Source organism: Geotrypetes seraphini, chromosome 6 (assembly GCF_902459505.1).
Source record: "Geotrypetes seraphini chromosome 6, aGeoSer1.1, whole genome shotgun sequence".
Classification (NCBI taxonomy): Eukaryota; Metazoa; Chordata; class Amphibia; order Gymnophiona; family Dermophiidae; genus Geotrypetes; species Geotrypetes seraphini.
The window spans coordinates 61,365,961-61,383,484 of NC_047089.1; the positions used below are offsets into that span (position 1 = coordinate 61,365,961).

Sequence of the window (17,524 nt, forward strand, 5' to 3'; positions counted from 1 at the left end):
CAGACTCTTTTGGTTGACTTGGAGGAGGTAGAGTCTGAAAGTTGAGAGAGTAGCCGTGGTGGATGATGTTCAGGACCCACTGATCTGACGTGATAAGTTCCCAACGGCTTATGAAATAAGAAAGGCATCCTCCTATAGGTTGTGGAAGTTGGGTAGAAGGAAGAAGACTGGCTATGTTCTGGAGAACCAAGTCAAAAGGGTTGGGTAGACTTTTATGCAGGTGTAGGTTTTACCTGCTGCTGTTGCTGAGGTTGTCTAGCAGCTGGTCGCTGTTGCCTCTGACGTCTAGGCTGTTGTGCAGTTTGAGGCAGAGGACGAGCCACAAATCTACGTTGGTAGGTTGATTGTGGACGAAAGGGCCTGGTAGGTGGAGGCTTCTTAGTTTTAAGAAGTGTGTCCCATCTGGTCTCATGAGCCGATAATTTCTGAGTAGTGGAGTCCATGGAATCTCCAAACAGCTCATCCCCTAAGCAAGGTGCATTGGCTAGCCTATCCTGGTGATTAACGTCCAGTTCTGAAACACGAAGCCAGGCTAGCCTTCGCATGGCCACTGACATGGCTGTGGCTCTGGAGGTCAGCTCGAAAGTATCATAAATGGATCTTACCATGAATTTTCGGAGCTGTAAAAGAAATGAACAAGTGTGGTGAAAAGCAGACTTTTTCCGATCAGGAAGATATTTCTCAAAAGCAGTGAGATTTTGTATCAGCTGCTTAAGATAGAAAGAGAAATGGAATGCATAATTTCCTGATCGATTTGCTAACATAGCATTTTGGTATAGTCTTTTACCAAACTTGTCCATAGATTTGCCCTCTCTGCCAGGAGGGACTGAGGCATATACACTAGCCCCTTTGGACTTTTTTAAAGTGGACTCAACTAAAAGGGACTCATGAGGTAGTTGGGGCTTGTCAAACCCAGGGATAGGAATGACCTTATACAAGGAATCCAATTTTCTAGGAGCTCCAGGTATAGTTAAAGGAGATTCCAGATTCTTATAAAATGTCTCTCTCAAAATATCATGGAGAGGTAACTTAAGGTATTCCTTTGGAGGCTGGTCAAAGTCCAAGGCATCTAGGAAAGCTTTGGATTTCTTTGACTCAGCCTCCAAAGGAATGGAGAGAGAGTCACACATTTCCTTCAAAAATGAAGAAAAGGAAGACACTTCTGGTCTAGAGGAGGCTCCTAAAGCAGACGGGTCCTCATCACCAGAAGAGCATTCTCCCTCCGAAAGAATAGGATCCTCCGAGTCGCCCCATAAGTCAGGGTCTCGAACCTGAAAACTCCGGTCTCGAGACTCTGGAGTGGAAGGTTCTAAATGCCGGGACTTGTGAAGAGACTTCCCTGACCTGCCTGATTCGGTACCGGGAGATGTTATTGTACGCACCGGAGCCGAAGTCTGTACAGCTTGATGGTGAGCTCTCGGCTCCGGTGCCAGAATCGGCATGGAGACCAAGGAAACCGACTGTACCGGTACCGATAAAGTGGACGTCGATAAAATAGGACGGTCCACCATCGGTACCGGTGGCTCAGACCGGACTGGTACCGGTAAAGTCGATGCCAGGACTGAAGGCAGGAGGTGCTGTAACTGTTCTTTGAGTTGCGCCTTCAGAACAGCAGCTATACGCTCCTCAAGGGAAGGCACCGGTACCGTCTTTTTCTTTAATGGTACCTGCGGTGCCGCTCTACGCTCCGAGGATGAGGATCCCGATGTAGAGGGGCTCACCTCTATTGGAGCGGAGCGCTTCCGTGGGCGCCTCGAGGTCGGCAGGATTGGGCTCGCTGCCATCGAGACCGGAGGACGCTCCAACGGGGAAGGCTTCTTAGCCGGCTTACCTGGAGTCAACACCGCCGCGGTATCGCGTGGTGTCGATGATGTGGGTGCCGACGGTGCCGATGTCGGTGCCGGTGTAGAATCAGACATTTCGGCACCAAACAATAATTTTTGTTGAATCTCTCGATTTTTAAGAGTTCTCTTTTTCAAAGTTGCACAGCGGGTGCAGGTTGACGCTCGATGGTCGGGACCAAGACACTGGAGACACCAATTATGAGGATCAGTCGGTGAAATTGGTCGTGCACACCGCTGGCACTTTTTGAAGCCGGGTTGAGGGGGCATGAATGTGAAAACGGCTTCAGCCAAATCGAAGGCCGAGGCCTCGATGGTGGCTAAAGGCCCCGCCGGGGCAAAACCGAAAAGAAAGAAAAAACAAAATGGTTTTTTTTTTTTTTTTTTTAAAGAAAGAAAATAAAGAAAAAAGGGAAGGAAATAATATTTCCTCAAAAAGTTTTCGCGAGCGGGAAGTTTACAAAATAATTCTCTCACAACGGCCGTTGAGAGAGACGCGTCTTCTTAGCTCCGCGGAAACTAAGAAACTGGGGACCGCGCGCCTCTGTCGGGCGGGAAGGCACGTGCGCGGTGCGGCCTACCAGAACTTTCCAAGTTCTTAGAGTGCAATCACTCTAAAATTGTCCGTACCGGGGCTCCGTCGGTGCCGTCACCCATCAGTCAAGAATATGCTGCCTGCTTGTCCTGGGATAAAAGTAAATATGCTTACTTGTCCTACCAGCCAATCACATGATTTGTCACATTCAAGATGGGAGAATTTCTCCTAAACTGTAGATACAACTAAGTGGCATTTAGCACATGCTCAGTACCTGTGTGTAGTAAGTAGTGTGTTACCCTCCATTCATGCATTTTAAGCATGGTTAATATTAAATGTGTGGACAGGTTTCAAGTTTATTTAAAAATTTGATATACCGCCTTATTAAAATTCAAAGCGGTTTTACATAATATAAAAACAAAGTATATAAAGAACGTACGTTAAAAACAAATTACAAATAATGGTACAAATAATCAAATGCACTGACAAACATTAACTATGGAGAAGGGCAGAAATGCAATGTGTATAAAGAGAAAGAGGGGGAAAAGGACCGAAACAAAAGGAAGGGGAACAAAAAAAACAAAAATAGTCTAGAATAATGTAATATAAGCTAACATGATTAAAATATGGCAAGGAACAGATTTCCATTACCATCCTTAATCAATATAATCAATTCTTGAAAATGATTGATGAACATGTGAACAAAATGTAAATTCCCGATCATTAAAATGAAGAATACGCCATATATTTTTTAAATTACATGATTGTATTAAATTATCTAATCCCATTGATTTCATAATTCTTCTAGGTTTTTTATCCATTATTGGATCTATAACAGCATTAAAATCCCCTGCCACCATTAAATTAGTAGCAGCCAGTGGTAAAACTAATTGTTGTAGAGATTTAAAGAATTCACTTTGATTCGAATTAGAGGCATATATATTTAATAACGCCATTGTAGTATTGCCCATGCTCATGTCAACAAGTAACCACCTTCCTAGAGGATCTGCCTTAACCATATTAAATGTTGCTGGACATTTTTTATTAATCAAGATTGCTACTCCTGCCTTTTTTTTTTTTTTTTTTTTTTTTTAATCGTTGGTGCATATAGACATTGTTTTATCCAATTACCTGACAGCTTCATACATTCTGTTTTGACTGTTTTGATTTTATTTTCAATTCTTTTTAGTTTATGATATATTTTTTTAATCTCACTTATTGTTTTACCACTTATTTTGCATCTATTCTTATCTCCCCTCTTTTTTCAACCTTTCAAAGTCCTTTAGATCATTGTAATCTTATTAGAATGTTTATTTTCTTATTTTTCTCATCTATTCTCTATTTTATTTCTTCATTACTCTACTAATTGTCATTTTTCCAGGTACTTTAGTTAGATTGTGAGCCTTCGGGACAGTAAGGGAATTTCTAAGTACCTATTTTACTTATAATTTTAATGCACCCTATTGTCTATTTTTTTGTAAACCGCTTAGAATCCTAACGGAGTTTAGCGGTATATAAGAAATAAATTACATTACATTACATCCTTATAAGTACTATTATACACCGAATGCGTCTTTAAAAAGAAAGGCCTTCAAGTTACTTTTAAATTTATCCAGGGATGTAATTTCTCTTTATTCTGGAATGAAAAGGGATTGAGCACACTAGTTTTAGATTTTTACAAAATAAAGAAATTTAACTATTGGTATGGAATGGAGACCTGTACTGTAGAAGTCAATTCTTGTGGTAGCTTCTTAAGCGGTGTTTGCTTCAACTGCCTTCTGCTTTGTGTTTCCTCTTGTGCTTAATATTTTTTAAAAAATTTTCTTTTCCTCCTTTTATTTGTACACTTCCCCCTCCCCATTCGCGGTTTCCCTACTCGCGATTTCACATAATCGTGATTTTTCTTGGGGGGGGGAGGAGGGAAAAACCCCCCCATATTTTTGTCTTCCCCCCAGCATCCTGGCCTTACCTGGTGGTCTAGCTGGTTTTCTGGGCAGGAGCAATCTTCCTACGCTCCTGCCCCATGCAGATAGCCATTAGGAAATGGCTGTGGGGAGTTCCCGTAGTCTCTCGAGAGACTATGGGAACTCCCCACAGCCATTTCTTAATGGCTATCTGCACGGGGCAGGAGCGTAGGAAGATTGCTCCTGCCCCAAAAACCAGCTAGACCACCAGGTAAGGTCGGGATGCCAGGGGAAGGCGGAAGGGAGGCGGGGGTGGGTCAGAGCCGGATATTCACGGTTTTTTGCCATTTGCGGTCCGGCTCTGCCCCTATCCCCCGCGAATAACGAGGGAGAAGTGTACTAATTAAGCATTCTTCATTGACTATAGATATTGGGTTTTCAATCTGTTGCTACCCTTCCTAGATGGCACACCCGGGAACACTTATAGGCCAAAAGGCTGGAGGAGCACTACCTTCAAGACATTATTTACATTATGTTGCTACCTGACAAGTTGGCCATAATAGCAAGCAGTGCCTAAGATCACCATGCCATGGTTTTCCCAGGTATACCTGGACTGGAAGATAGGAATATGAATCTGGATTCTGTTAAGGTGCATTAGTGATGCATTAGAAGGAGTACTTGTGCCATAACAACTGTTTTCTTCCTCCCCTGCCTGATTCTGTCTGGCTGCTGGGAGGTTTTAGGAACTGAAGCTACTATAGAATGTCCTGGTTCTTCTGAGAAGGGGAATAGCTGGATCAAGCGAGAACATAGCAGTTGGGAGGTTGAAGGGGACAAGCATTTCATCATGATATGGAAAGACCCCCTCTGTAGAAGAACCAGCTAGAAATGTTGAAGACATCTGAGCAGGGCCAGCTCAAGGAATTATGACACCCTAAGCCAGTTTGCTTCAGTGCTACCTCCTTTGTCACTTTGTTCTGTCCCTGGCGGTTGTGTTTCCTCTAAGGCTAAGCTGAGATGTTGAATCTTTGATGAACCAGTCCAGATAGAGGAAGACCTGGAGACCATGGTTCCGCAGAGCTGCTGCAACCACCACTAGGCACTTGGTGAACACTCTCGGAGATGATGCCCGGCCAAAGGGTACTGAAAATGCAGATTCCCCACCCGAAATCTGAGGTACTGACGGGAGGCTGGATGAATGGGGATGTGAGTGTAAGCCTCCTTGAGATCTAGAGAACATAACCAATCGTTCTGATCTAGAAGGGGCTAAAGAGATGCCAGGGTCAACATGCAAAATTTTTCTTTGACCAAAAATTTGTTGAGAGCCCTGAGATCCAGTATGGGCCGCAGATCGCCCGTCTTCTTCGGAACTAAGAAGTAACGGGAGTAAAACCCCCTGCTCTGCTGTTCCAAGGGAACTTCCTCGATGGCACGGAGATGAAGCAGAGCTTGAGCTTCCTGAAGAAAAAGGACGGTCTGGGATGATTGGAAGGATACTCTCTTGGAGGAAGCTTTGGTGGAATCTGGGTGAAATGAAGAGAGTATCCCTCCCTGATTATTGACAACACCCAGAGGTCGGATGTAATGGTCTCCCATCGATGGTAAAAATAATGGAGACAACCTGCTATGGGAAGAGGGGAGGACAGGCAGAACGATGGAGGTTATGCTCTGTTTGAGACAGTCAAAAAGGCTGAGAAGCCTTGGGTGTAGCAGAAGGCTGAGGTTTCTGTTGCTTCGAATGTTGTTGTTTCTTGGGGGGTGCTTGAGTGTAAGGAGCTGCCCTCGGAAGATAACACCTCTGATAGGATGGAAAAGGCCAAGAAGGTTTAGGAGGAGCTGGCTTAGGTTTTGGTCTGACGATGGAAGCAAAGGATTTCTCATGTTCAGACAACTTCTTGGTGGCAGCCTCTATGGATTCATCAAAGAAGTCATTGTCTTCACAAGGAATATTGGCCAGATGATCCTGAATGTTGGGATTCATATCAATGATGCAAAGCCAGGCAAGGCGGCACATTGCTACTGAGAAAGCAATGACCCTTGAGGAAAGTTCAAAGGCATCATAAGAGGACTGAAGAAGGTACAACCTGAGTTGTGCCAAGGTAGCAATGATTTGCTGGAACTCTAAAAGCCTGTGTTGACCAAGGTCTTTAGAAAAACCAGGGAGTATATCAATAAAATACTTGAAATAAGTAGTAAATATAAAATTATAATTTTAAACCCTGGAGGCCATCATCGAATTTTGATAAAGACGGCTAAACTTGTCCATGGCCCTGTCCTTTCTGCCAGGAGGTACGGTAGCATAGACCCTGGAAGGATGACTCCTCTTTAAAGAAGATTCCACAAGAAGGGACTGATGAGATAGTTGGGAGTTCTTAAAGCCCTTGCAATGTAGAGTTCTGTACCTCTATTCCAGCTTGCCTGGAACAGCAGGAATGGCATAAGGAGTCTCCAAGTTTCGTTTGAAAGTCTGAGAAAGAAGCCTGTTCAGAGGAAGTTTGAGAGACTCCGCAGGAGGTTGAGGCATGCTCATTCCGGAACTTGGAGGCGAGGAGGATGGCAGTTTGAGTGCAGAGCTCCTCTCCCTGGACATTCTCACTAAAGATTTTATAACTATTTAATCCCTTCAGTTTAACTAAAGTGATTTCAGATGGCTTCAAGAAAACAACTTACATTGGATACTGTATTTGCTACAGATGGGAAAAGTAAAAGAACAAAACCAAACCCTGTAACACCATCTAACACCATTCCAGCAGGGGAGAGCTGACGGAGGCTGCAGTCCAGCCTTCGGACCAACGGTCGGCTCGAGGGCCCGTTCCAGCGGGGCACTCGACACTGTCTTCGCTCCTCCCCCATTCCAGCAGGGGAGAGCCGACGGAGGAGGGCTGCAGTCCGGCCATCGGACCAACGGTCGGCTCGGGGGCCCGTTCCAGCGGGGCACCCGACATTGTCTTCACTCCTCCCCCATTCCAGCTGGGGAGAGCCGACGGAGGAGGGCTGCAGTCCGGCCATCGGACCAACGGTCGGCTCGGGGGCCCGTTCAAGCTGGACTTCAGTTTTGACTGTTTTGATTTTATTTTCACTTCTTCTTTTTAGTTTATGATATATTTTTTAATCTCACTTATTGTTTTACCACTTATTTTGTTTTATTTTATCTTTCAAATTTCATTTAAATTTCCCCAGAATTCTATTGCTTCAACGGTTCTCCCTCTGCATCTATTCTTATCTCCCCTCTTTTTAACCTTTCAAATTCCTTTATATCATTGTAATCTTATTAGTATGTTTATTTTCTTATTTTTCTCCTCTATCTCTATTTTCTTTCTTTATTACTCTTCTAATTGTCATTTTTCCAGGTACTTTAGTTAGATTGTGAGCCTTCGGGACGGGAATTTCTAAGTACCTATTTTACTTATAATTTTAATGCACCCTATTGTCTATTTTTCTGTAAACTGCTTAGAATCCTAACGGAGTTTAGCGGTATATAAGAAATAAATTACATTACATTTCCTCTAAATACTCCTTAGAGTACTTAGAACCAGCGTCCAATTTAAGATCCAGGTCCTCAGCCATTTGACGGAGGAAGGATGAAAAGGACAATTGATCCGCCAGAGCATGGCCTCGAGAGGGACTCGATGACATCGAGGTGCCTCGAGTGGAAAACGAAGGTGAGGCCTCTGGAGTATTGATATCCCAGCGAATAAACAGACTGGGGAGAGGCACTGGAATCGGCTGAGCCCTCAGGTTCCGCTGCTGGTGTTCTGTCTCGAGGGGTTGGAGGCCTCAAAGAACTGGAAGGCCTGGATGAGGAAGGCTTCTCTCTGGAGGAGGACCTGCGCCTTGATGAGGGCCTTGACCGGCAGTGAGAGTGCTGCCTGGAAGCAGGTCTCGCACGAGGTCGAGGAGACTTCGCCCTATGCCTCGAGACCGGCAATGCCTTAAATGAGGATATAGGGCTTGAAGCTGTATATCAAAGTCCCATAGACTCTGTAGTTTGAATCGAGGAATCTCGAAGCACTCCTAAAGACTCGGCTCCTTGTATGGAGTGTGAGGATTCCCGTCGAGACACTCGCAAAGACTCGACTCCTTGAATAGAGTGTGAAGATTCCAGACCAGACACTCGCAAAGACTCAACTCCGTGCATAGAGTGTGTAGATTCAGCTCGAGGCACAGGCAAGGACTTCACCTCATGTGAGCCTGCTGATTGCCCAGGCTGGACAATAACTGAACAAATTCCTGCTCTAAAATGGTCTGGATAGTAGCTGCAATTGTGGATCTGCGTCTAAATATGGACCACTTGCTGAGGCTAAAGGCTCCGAGGTCAAAGAGGAAGAATGCTTCGATTTGGAAGAATGATGCTTGGGTAGCTTGAGGACCACTGCTGGAACTGTCTGCTGATGTATCTGACCTGAGGGAAACTCAGGAGAAGATTTGGCAGATTTACTCGAGGTTGAGAACGATCCAAACGAGGAAGATCTGATGAGAGTCAAGGTCGAGGTCGTGGAGGCATGAGGACACCCCGCAGCAGGCCTGACCGAGTCAGAGGTCGAGAGTGCAGCAGAGGTTTCCATACCGAAAATCTTCTCCACTTGAACTCAATGACATTTGGGGGCTCGAGGTTGAAGAGTAGCATAGCGAGCACATGACTCCGGGCAATGGTCAGGCCCCAGACACTGAAGACACCAGCGGTGTGGGTCAGTGAGGGAGATCGCACGCTGGCACTAGCTATACTTCTTGAAGCCTGTGACCGGCCGGGACATAGAAGGGAAGATAGCTGCCCCAAAGTCAAAGCCCGCAGGCTGAGGGCATGCGACAGGCACCACCAGTCAGTCGATGAAAAATTAACTTTTTTTTTTTTTTTTTTAACGAAGACCAAAAGAAAAGCACAGCGACACAGTAATAAGTAAAATAAAACATGAGCCGTGGTGAGAGAAGGCACGAAGTCGAACTAAGTTCAGCGCAGAGTGTCAAAGATGGACTTCTCAGCTCCGCGGAAAACTGAGAACTGAAGGCACTCGCACATGTGCAGCAGACTCGAAACTTCTGAAGTTTTCTACAAGCAAGTCTACTTGCGAGGCTGTCCGCATCTGGGCTCCGTGGATAACGTCACCCACATATGAGAATAGGCTGCCTGCTTGTCCTGGGATAATGCAAACATTGCATGTCACACTGCTAAGCATTCCTAATATTGAGGTCAATTTGTACATTTTTGATGATGGCATTGCAAAACCAAAAGTAGAATTTTCTCTTTCAAATAATGTTGTGTTTAAGAAGATATAGGCAGACACTTTTTTTATAATTAACCCTGAAAATTTATGAATTTCAGCCCCTGTATCAAAGATGCCAAATTATAAGGAATGTTATAAGGCAGCTATTCATGCAGAATTGCTGCCAATTTGAGAGTGTAGTGTCCAATGCAAGGATAATCTGATTAAAAAACCTGAAGTCTGTATTTACTCTGGAGCAATAGCAGCAGATAAACTAGTCAAAATCTGTTGCAACAAATTTTTGGGCATACTTTGAGTAAAATTTTCAGGTGGGCTTTTGTATCCATGATTCTCATACTAGCACTGTTGCAACTAACACAAAAAGTTATGCTGAACTACCAAAAGTAGCACTCTTGACCAATTATTTTCAATTTGAAACAGCTAAAAATGGCACTTTGTTCATCACTGTATACATTGCTGCCAACATCCAGTCAGACAAGTATGTCTAGCTCAGGGACTATTGCAGTTAGGAATCTAAAATCTTAGGAAAATTCTCTTAGTATCCTGACTATTCTATGTGCAAATTTTGAACAAAATCTGAATCATAATGGTGTGGACCATTAGACCACTTGGCATGGAATTACTCATCCTCAAAATAATAAGTCAAAGACCAATAACCCTCGTATTATGATGTATGTAAGAAGGAATTCTCTTCAAAATCTTCTTAACTGTAAATAGTGGACGGAGACGTACATAGACGTACATAGATGGATCAGAAACTGGTTGGCGGGTAGGAAACAGAGGGTAGGGGTGAAAGGCCACTACTCGGACTGGATGAGGGTCACGAGTGGTGTTCCGCAGGGCTCAGTGCTCGGGCCGCTGTTATTTAATATATTCATAAATGATCTAGAAACAGGCACGAAGTGTGAGATAATAAAATTTGCGGACGATACAAAACTATTTAGTGGAGCTGGGACTAAAGAGGAATGTGAAGAATTGCAAAGGGACTTGAACAAATTGGGGGAATGGGCGGCGAGATGGCAGATGAAGTTCAACGTTGAGAAATGTAAAGTATTGCATGTTGGAAACAGAAACCCGAGGTACAACTATACGATGGGAGGGATATTATTGAATGAGAGCAACCAAGAAAGGGACTTGGGGGTAATGGTGGACATGACAATGAAGCCGACGGCACAGTGCGCAACAGCCGCTAAGAAAGCAAATAGAATGCTAGGCATAATCAAGAAGGGTATTACAACAAGGACAAAAGAAGTTATCCTGCCATTGTATCGGGCGATGGTGCGCCCGCATCTGGAATACTGCGTCCAATATTGGTCTCCGTACCTTAGGAAGGATATGGCGTTACTCGAGAGGGTTCAGAGGAGAGCGACACGCTTGATAAAAGGGATGGAAAACCTCTCATACGCTGAGAGATTGGAGAAACTGGGTCTCTTTTCCCTGGAGAAGAGGAGACTTAGAGGGGATATGATAGAGACTTATAAGATCATGAAGGGCATAGAGAGAGTAGAGAAGGACAGATTCTTCAAACTTTCGAAAAATAAAAGAACAAGAGGACACTTGGAAAAGTTGAAAGGGGACAGATTTAAAACGAATGCTAGGAAGTTCTTCTTTACCCAACGAGTGGTGGACACCTGGAATGCGCTTCCAGAGGGCGTAATAGGGCAGAGTACAGTACAGGGGTTTAAGAAAGGATTGGACATTTTCCTGCTGGAAAAGGGGATAGAAGGGTATAGATAGAGGATTACTGCACAGGTCCTGGACCTGTTGGGCCACCGCGTGTGCGGACTGCTGGGCACGATGGACCTCTGGTCTGACCCAGCAGAGGCATTGCTTATGTTCTTATGTTCTTATGTTCTTATTTTTATATATACTTTTTTATATAAAGTTCACAAGTGGTCATTCTGACAGGACTTGTTCCAAAGACAGACACCTGTGAACACTTGAGATCTTTTAGCCTTTATATAAAAAATTATATATAAAAAAATAAGTATTTACAGTTAAGAAGATTTTGAAGAGAATTCCTTCTTACATACATAATAATAGGAGGGTTAATAGGATGACTCATCATACATTCAGAACTGATAATTATACACAGAACCCATAATTAACAAATCTTATTGATTTTCTGTTCTGTTTACTTATCTTTAAGGAAAAAGTAATTCTAGTGCAATAGGTATGTCATTTTGGACGGACAGGTAATATTCTCATGCTTTCAAGCCATGCAGAAGGAATTCACTCCAGCTTTCGAATCCCTCCTCCTTCAGTAGAAGGCTTTGCTGCCCCCTTCAGATTTTCTTTCTCTACCCAAGCTGGAAGGAGTGATTTTGATTTGCTCTGTATATATCTTTATTTTTTACGGTCTTTTTTTGCAAATTTTGGATGGCTTTTGATGCTCAGAGCTTCCCTTGTCGATGGTTCAGCTCTGCCTACGTGGAAAAGAAGCATTCTGAGGTCTGCAGCTGACAGGCCAATCCCTCTGTGGTACCTGATGGCCAATCGTGGAGCTTGGGGTCTGTTCCCCTAGTAGCATTGCTCACCTACTGTGTTGCAGGGATTTGAGCACAGGCTGTCAGGCATCTGTAGCCTCCCTTCTCTCCCCCCGTTTGTATCCACGGAGCTTTGAGGCTGTCAGACACCGGTCCATCTGGCAGCACGAAGATTCAGAATTGGTGGAGTGTTCTATTTGAGGCAGTGATTTCTTCTCCCAGCTACCTTTGGAGCTGAGGCAGGCTGCAGCACATTTCCAGCACAGGTTACAATGAGTAAGGCTTTTACAGCCTATGGGGAAAATCAGGGGTGGTGTTTAAAACCCCTTTTTCAGGTTTCTGTCCATTCCCTTAGGTTTCCCCACTTCCAAAATCTTAAAATAGCTTTTTAAAAAAATTTTTAGTTAAAGCCTTTTTGAACTATTTTTTTTTGTCGCCAAAACACTATTGCCATGGCCATCTTGGATTTCCCAATTTATTTATTTTTCAAAGTTCTCCAGAACATACAAATCACATTGCTTTGCCTCAAAACTGGCTAGAATAGGGTCCTTAGGCTCCTTTACGCCTAATTCATGCCAGGTTTGCACTGGATGGGCACCCGAAGTGTCCTTGCACCACAAGCTGCGCAGCACATGAAGGGTGGGGGGCAGGTTGGTTGGCTTAGCCTCTCCTTTGCTCTCCAGGGCTGAGGAACGATTGGGGGGGGGTTTCCATTAGTTGGGAGTAAATCCAGAGCCCCAGAATAGTAGACCTTCTCGGAGCAGGAGCGTGGAGACTATGGAGCCTAACAGATGCAAGCTGAAGTAATCTAAGTAAAAGTTTTCTCTAGAATTTGTTCATCTGATGTGGAGAGCTTATCTGGGTGTATGAGATCCTCAGAGGAAGTCAGACAGCGCACCAGGAAGTGCGCAATTGGGCTTGGGCTCCCAGAGCGCATCTATCTCAGTCTCTGAGCCTGCCCAGGATCCAGTGAGCCTTTCCAAGAGAGACTCAGATGATGAGGATCTATTTGTATGCCTTTACTGTCACAGAGCAAGCCCTCCCTGTTGGGAAATGCAGGGTTGTAGGCCGATTCAAGTGCATAAGATACAGTAGTTACCCTAGATCAAGAGGATGACACCATGGTCCGTCGGCTGCTCAGACCCTCAGCTCTGGTTGAGCTTATTGCAGGCTCTTTGCAGGAGTTCAACTTGGACTCCCAGCAGGTACCTTCTCCATAATGAGTGGAGTGAAATCCCAGTCTTCTTCATTTCCCTTGCATCCTGACATCAGTGCATTACTCATGGAGCATTGGGATGCTCTTGATGATCCCTTAAAGTAGTCAAGACAATGGCTTGGCTGTATCTGATGATACAGGAGTGTCAGCAGATGCTCGCTTAGCCCAAGGTAAATTCCTTGGTAGCACAAGTAACCAAACGAATAACCCTACCAAGTGAAGGAAGTGTGGAATTAAAGGATAAGCAGGATCGCAGAATGGATGTAATTCTTCAAAGACATTCAAAGTGCTAGCCTTGAATATTAAGGCAGCTGCAACAGCTTCCTTTGTGACAAGTATCTCTCATATCAAGTGGTGGGGACTCAAGCTGGCTGACAGCAGACCATTAGCCTGGCTCCTATTAAATGGAGTAAGCTATGTAGACAATGCTCTCTATGATATCATAAGTCATGAGCAAAGTTTTGGCTTATTCAATCTCAGCCTGCAGAATTCTCTGGATCAGGCAATAGGCTAGAGATTCCTCCTCCAAAGCTACCCTAAGCAGACTTCCTTTCAAGGGACAAATGTTGTTCGGAAAGGGACTGGACAATCTCCTGACCAATGTGGCAGATAGTTGGCCAAAATCTCTACCTGATAACAGACCACAAGCCTCTAGAGGCCCCAGACGGTCTAATTTTCATGGCTCCAGGTGCTTTCAACAGTACTCAGGTGGAGCTTCCTCTTAGAGATCCTTCCAGGGAGCCATACAGAGATTCTCAGGCCCCAGGCAGAGCTAAGCCTCCAGTTCTTATTCCACTCCATCCTCCAAGAAAGCACAATGATGCCGAGTCCTGATGATAGGGGGATGGCTCTCGGAGTATGTGGAGGCCTGGGTGATTGGAGATCATTCAGAGTGGTTACAAGCTTCTACGATATCTTGAGGTCTCTCCAATGAGTTCAGGCGATCTGACCATCTTTTGTGCTCACTAATGTTGGGCTAGAAGCAACACTCCAGCTTCCAAGGCCACGATATCCTGATGGATCCGTAGGGCCATTCCACCAAGATATATTGCCTATAGTAAACAGTCACCAGTCTCCACAAAGTCGCATTCAAATAGAAGTGTGGCTTCTTCATGGGTTCATGGGTAGAAGCTTGGGTGGTCTCCCCCAAGGAGATTTGTAGGGCAGCGACTTGGTCCACTCTACATACTTTTTCCAAGTTTTAAAGAGTGGATGTAGTGGCATGGGAGGACTCCGCCTTTGAGTCCTCAGTGTTATGAGCCGGCACAGTGATCCTGCCCTAGTTTTATGGGACTATTTTTGTACGTCCCGTACATCCAAAATGACACATATTGCAATAGAAAAAGAGATTAGGCTCTTGCCTTGCTAATCTCTTTCCTAGTAGATAGGTGTGTCATTCCAAAGCCCTGCCCTGTCAGTTATCTCCTGTGCCCACCTATATCTCACTCATAAAGTTTGAGTCCAAACTGAAATTTGGATGTCAGTCAGTCCTTAGGAGTATAAGTATAAAGAATGAACTATTGCTATAACACATTGGGGTTGTACTTGAGCTCCACAAATATTTCAGTTTTGATTGTCTAATGGCAATACTGTATTTAACATTTATGATTTCAGAGCAGTACAGAGTTGTAGTTCTAGGAGCTTCCCCATACCCCTCCTTCACATGTATTTCTATGTTGGACTATTTCCTGCTTTGGTACAATCTGATTGGGGCAGCAGAGCCTTCTAGTGAAAGAGGGATTCAAAAGCTGGAGTGGAATCCTTCTGCACATCTCGTGAGCATAGGGATATTACCTGTCTATCCAGAATAACACACCTATCTACTAGAAAAGATATTAGCAAGGTAAGAACCTAATCTTTTTCTTAAATGCTGATTTATTACTTTTGTCTGCTTGTATCTTAACACCAGTCATTTAAAAAAAGATTTATTTGTATATTGCATGCATTTTTATTGAGTATTGAAATTTGTAATTGGAGAATCTGCATGTTTAAAGACAGTTTGCTACTATTTTCTTTCCTTTCTTGTAAGAACATTTATTTTGGCGCTGACCTTGAGTTTTGCTGATAAGATGCTCATTTATTGAAAATAAATGATGTAGGGTTGCTGGTTAACCCTCCTAGGGTGTATACACTCCTTGCCCCACTGCCGAAGTGAGGGACTTTCCAAAACTTATTCTGTATATACATCTAATATATTGTATCTTGCTGGCTAGGTTCCCAAATGAAATGGAATCCTTATAATGTGCAATCATAAAACTACTCTCTTGTTCCTTTGTGTTTATCTAAGACACAATTAATCATGCAGTGCTTCAGAATGATTTTCTGGCTCCCACTAAATAAGTATCAGAAAATAAACTGCTTTAATGTTTACTGTGTTTCTTCAATACCCGACAATCTCATGCTTAATTTTTTTTTTTTTTTTTGTATTTTACAGACTGGTCATTAGGACCCAGGAGGTGTTCTGCATCTGCAGACCTCAGTTCAGTCCATCCTATTCTGAATTTTCTTTAAAGTTTACAATATTTTATGTTGGGTGCTGTTGATTTATATAGGGAAGCTTGTTTGAAAGGTGAGAGAGGACTTAGGGCTCCTTTTACTAAGCTGCGGTAGCGTTTTTAGCGAGCAGTGACGATTAGCGTGCGCTAACCCCGCACTATGTGGAAAAAACTAACGTCAGCTGTATGGAGGCGTTAGCGTCAAGCGCGCGCTAAAACTGTTAGCGCAGCTTAGTAACAGGAGCCCTTAGTCTTTCATATACTTCTATTTTGTGTTAATTTTGTTCTTTTTCTCCCACAGTTGATGACAGTGCAATTTTGGATTGTCAGTTCAGTGACTTTTATCACTCTGCTCCAGCAGGATTTGAGAAGATATTGTTTGAGCAACAGATTTTTTGAATTATTTTTAACTTAAGTTTTGCACCCTTGCACTGTTCCAAAGTATTTGCATTCTCTTCAGATCTTTGCATCAGTTTTAGGAAATGTCTCTTCAGCAAGTTCTTGCGTATGGTGTAAATAACAGGGTCTATCTGCTTCCTGCAGCGCCAGAGCATTACATGTTACAGATTTTGACAAAAAAGGTTAAATTGTGATATTAAAAAATCCATGTTGTAAGTTTGGCTGCTGCTCCTCCTACAAGTATGCACATGAAAAACCAGATAAATCAAATACAGTTATTACATGGAAATCTGAATCCAAGTAGATGGATTTTTTCAAGATTGCTTCTTGTAAACTGGTGTCATTATTCTGCAACATTACAATGGGTATTCATTTTTTTCCTTTTGAATTTGTAAATATAACTACTGTCTTTCAGTATCTCTATTTGAACCTCACTGTTTTAGACTTGCTGTCCACACAATAAGAAGCAGTAGGCCACATGAATACCAAAACATTTTAGAAATTGTAAAAGCATGTTTGGATTGTAATGGTATTTCTGAAAACTTATGCTGGTACTCTGGTTGCCTAGTAGGTGTAGGCTGGCCAGTTATGATATATATGTAAAGACTGATAAGTTTTTGGTTTGATGCTTTATGTCTAAATTCAGCTAATTGTTTTATGGAATTTTATTTAAATGTTACTTGTCTATAATAATAAAATGAGCTATGATAAAAGCAACTCCTGGCCTGAAATAATTCATGGAAAGTAAAGTGGGTCTTTTGTGTTCTGACTTTAAATTTTATGAATGGTTATGATTATTTATTTTTAAAAAAAATATTTTTATTAAAGGAACATTGCACAGAAGAAAAATACAATGTTCAAGCAGAAAACAACAAAAGACAATAGTCAAGGGCAACAAGAAACAGTACAACTTGTCGAATGTGCATAGGCATCTCCCATGCAAAATCCAATTTCTGATACAGAAAATCCTATTCTTAGGTGAGCTGTGATACCAAATACTAAACTGGTGACTCTTAACTGAAAATGCAAAACAACCAGAGTATATGCAGTTTATACATTTTTTGAATTGCTTGTCAAAGGCATGTTAAAAGCATGTAAACTGATTTATTCTATCCACTAACATGCACCAGTCACATTCAAGCTTAGATAATGGAGAGGGAATAAAATCCTGAAAATAATCACAATACAAATGTAATAAGGTGTAATTGAAGCACTAGTAAATTTATGTATAGGCACAATTTTCACTTCCTTCATATTAAAGATTACAATGCCGACCAGGATGTCACCTCTGTCGGACAACACTTTGGAAAAACTGACCACTGCCCCAATGATTCTATGGTGAGAATACTGAAAGGAAGTTTCAAGACAATTCAAGAATATAAGACTTTTGAAATCAAAATGATGATAAAATATTTTTATACCCACT

The 17,524-nt window shown here is 43.0% G+C and overlaps 1 protein-coding gene across 1 annotated transcript in view; it reads left to right on the forward strand.

Moving 5' to 3' along the window:
- The window catches only part of SPRYD7 (SPRY domain containing 7), a 49,949-nt gene extending 33,134 nt beyond the window's left edge, over positions 1-16,815 (forward strand). Inside the window, exon 5 of the mRNA XM_033950100.1 lies at positions 16,001-16,815. Coding sequence (XP_033805991.1) covers positions 16,001-16,098 — 98 coding nt within the window. The 3' untranslated portion in view covers positions 16,099-16,815. The remainder of the gene's footprint in view (positions 1-16,000) is intronic.
- The last annotated feature ends 709 nt before the right edge of the window (positions 16,816-17,524 follow it).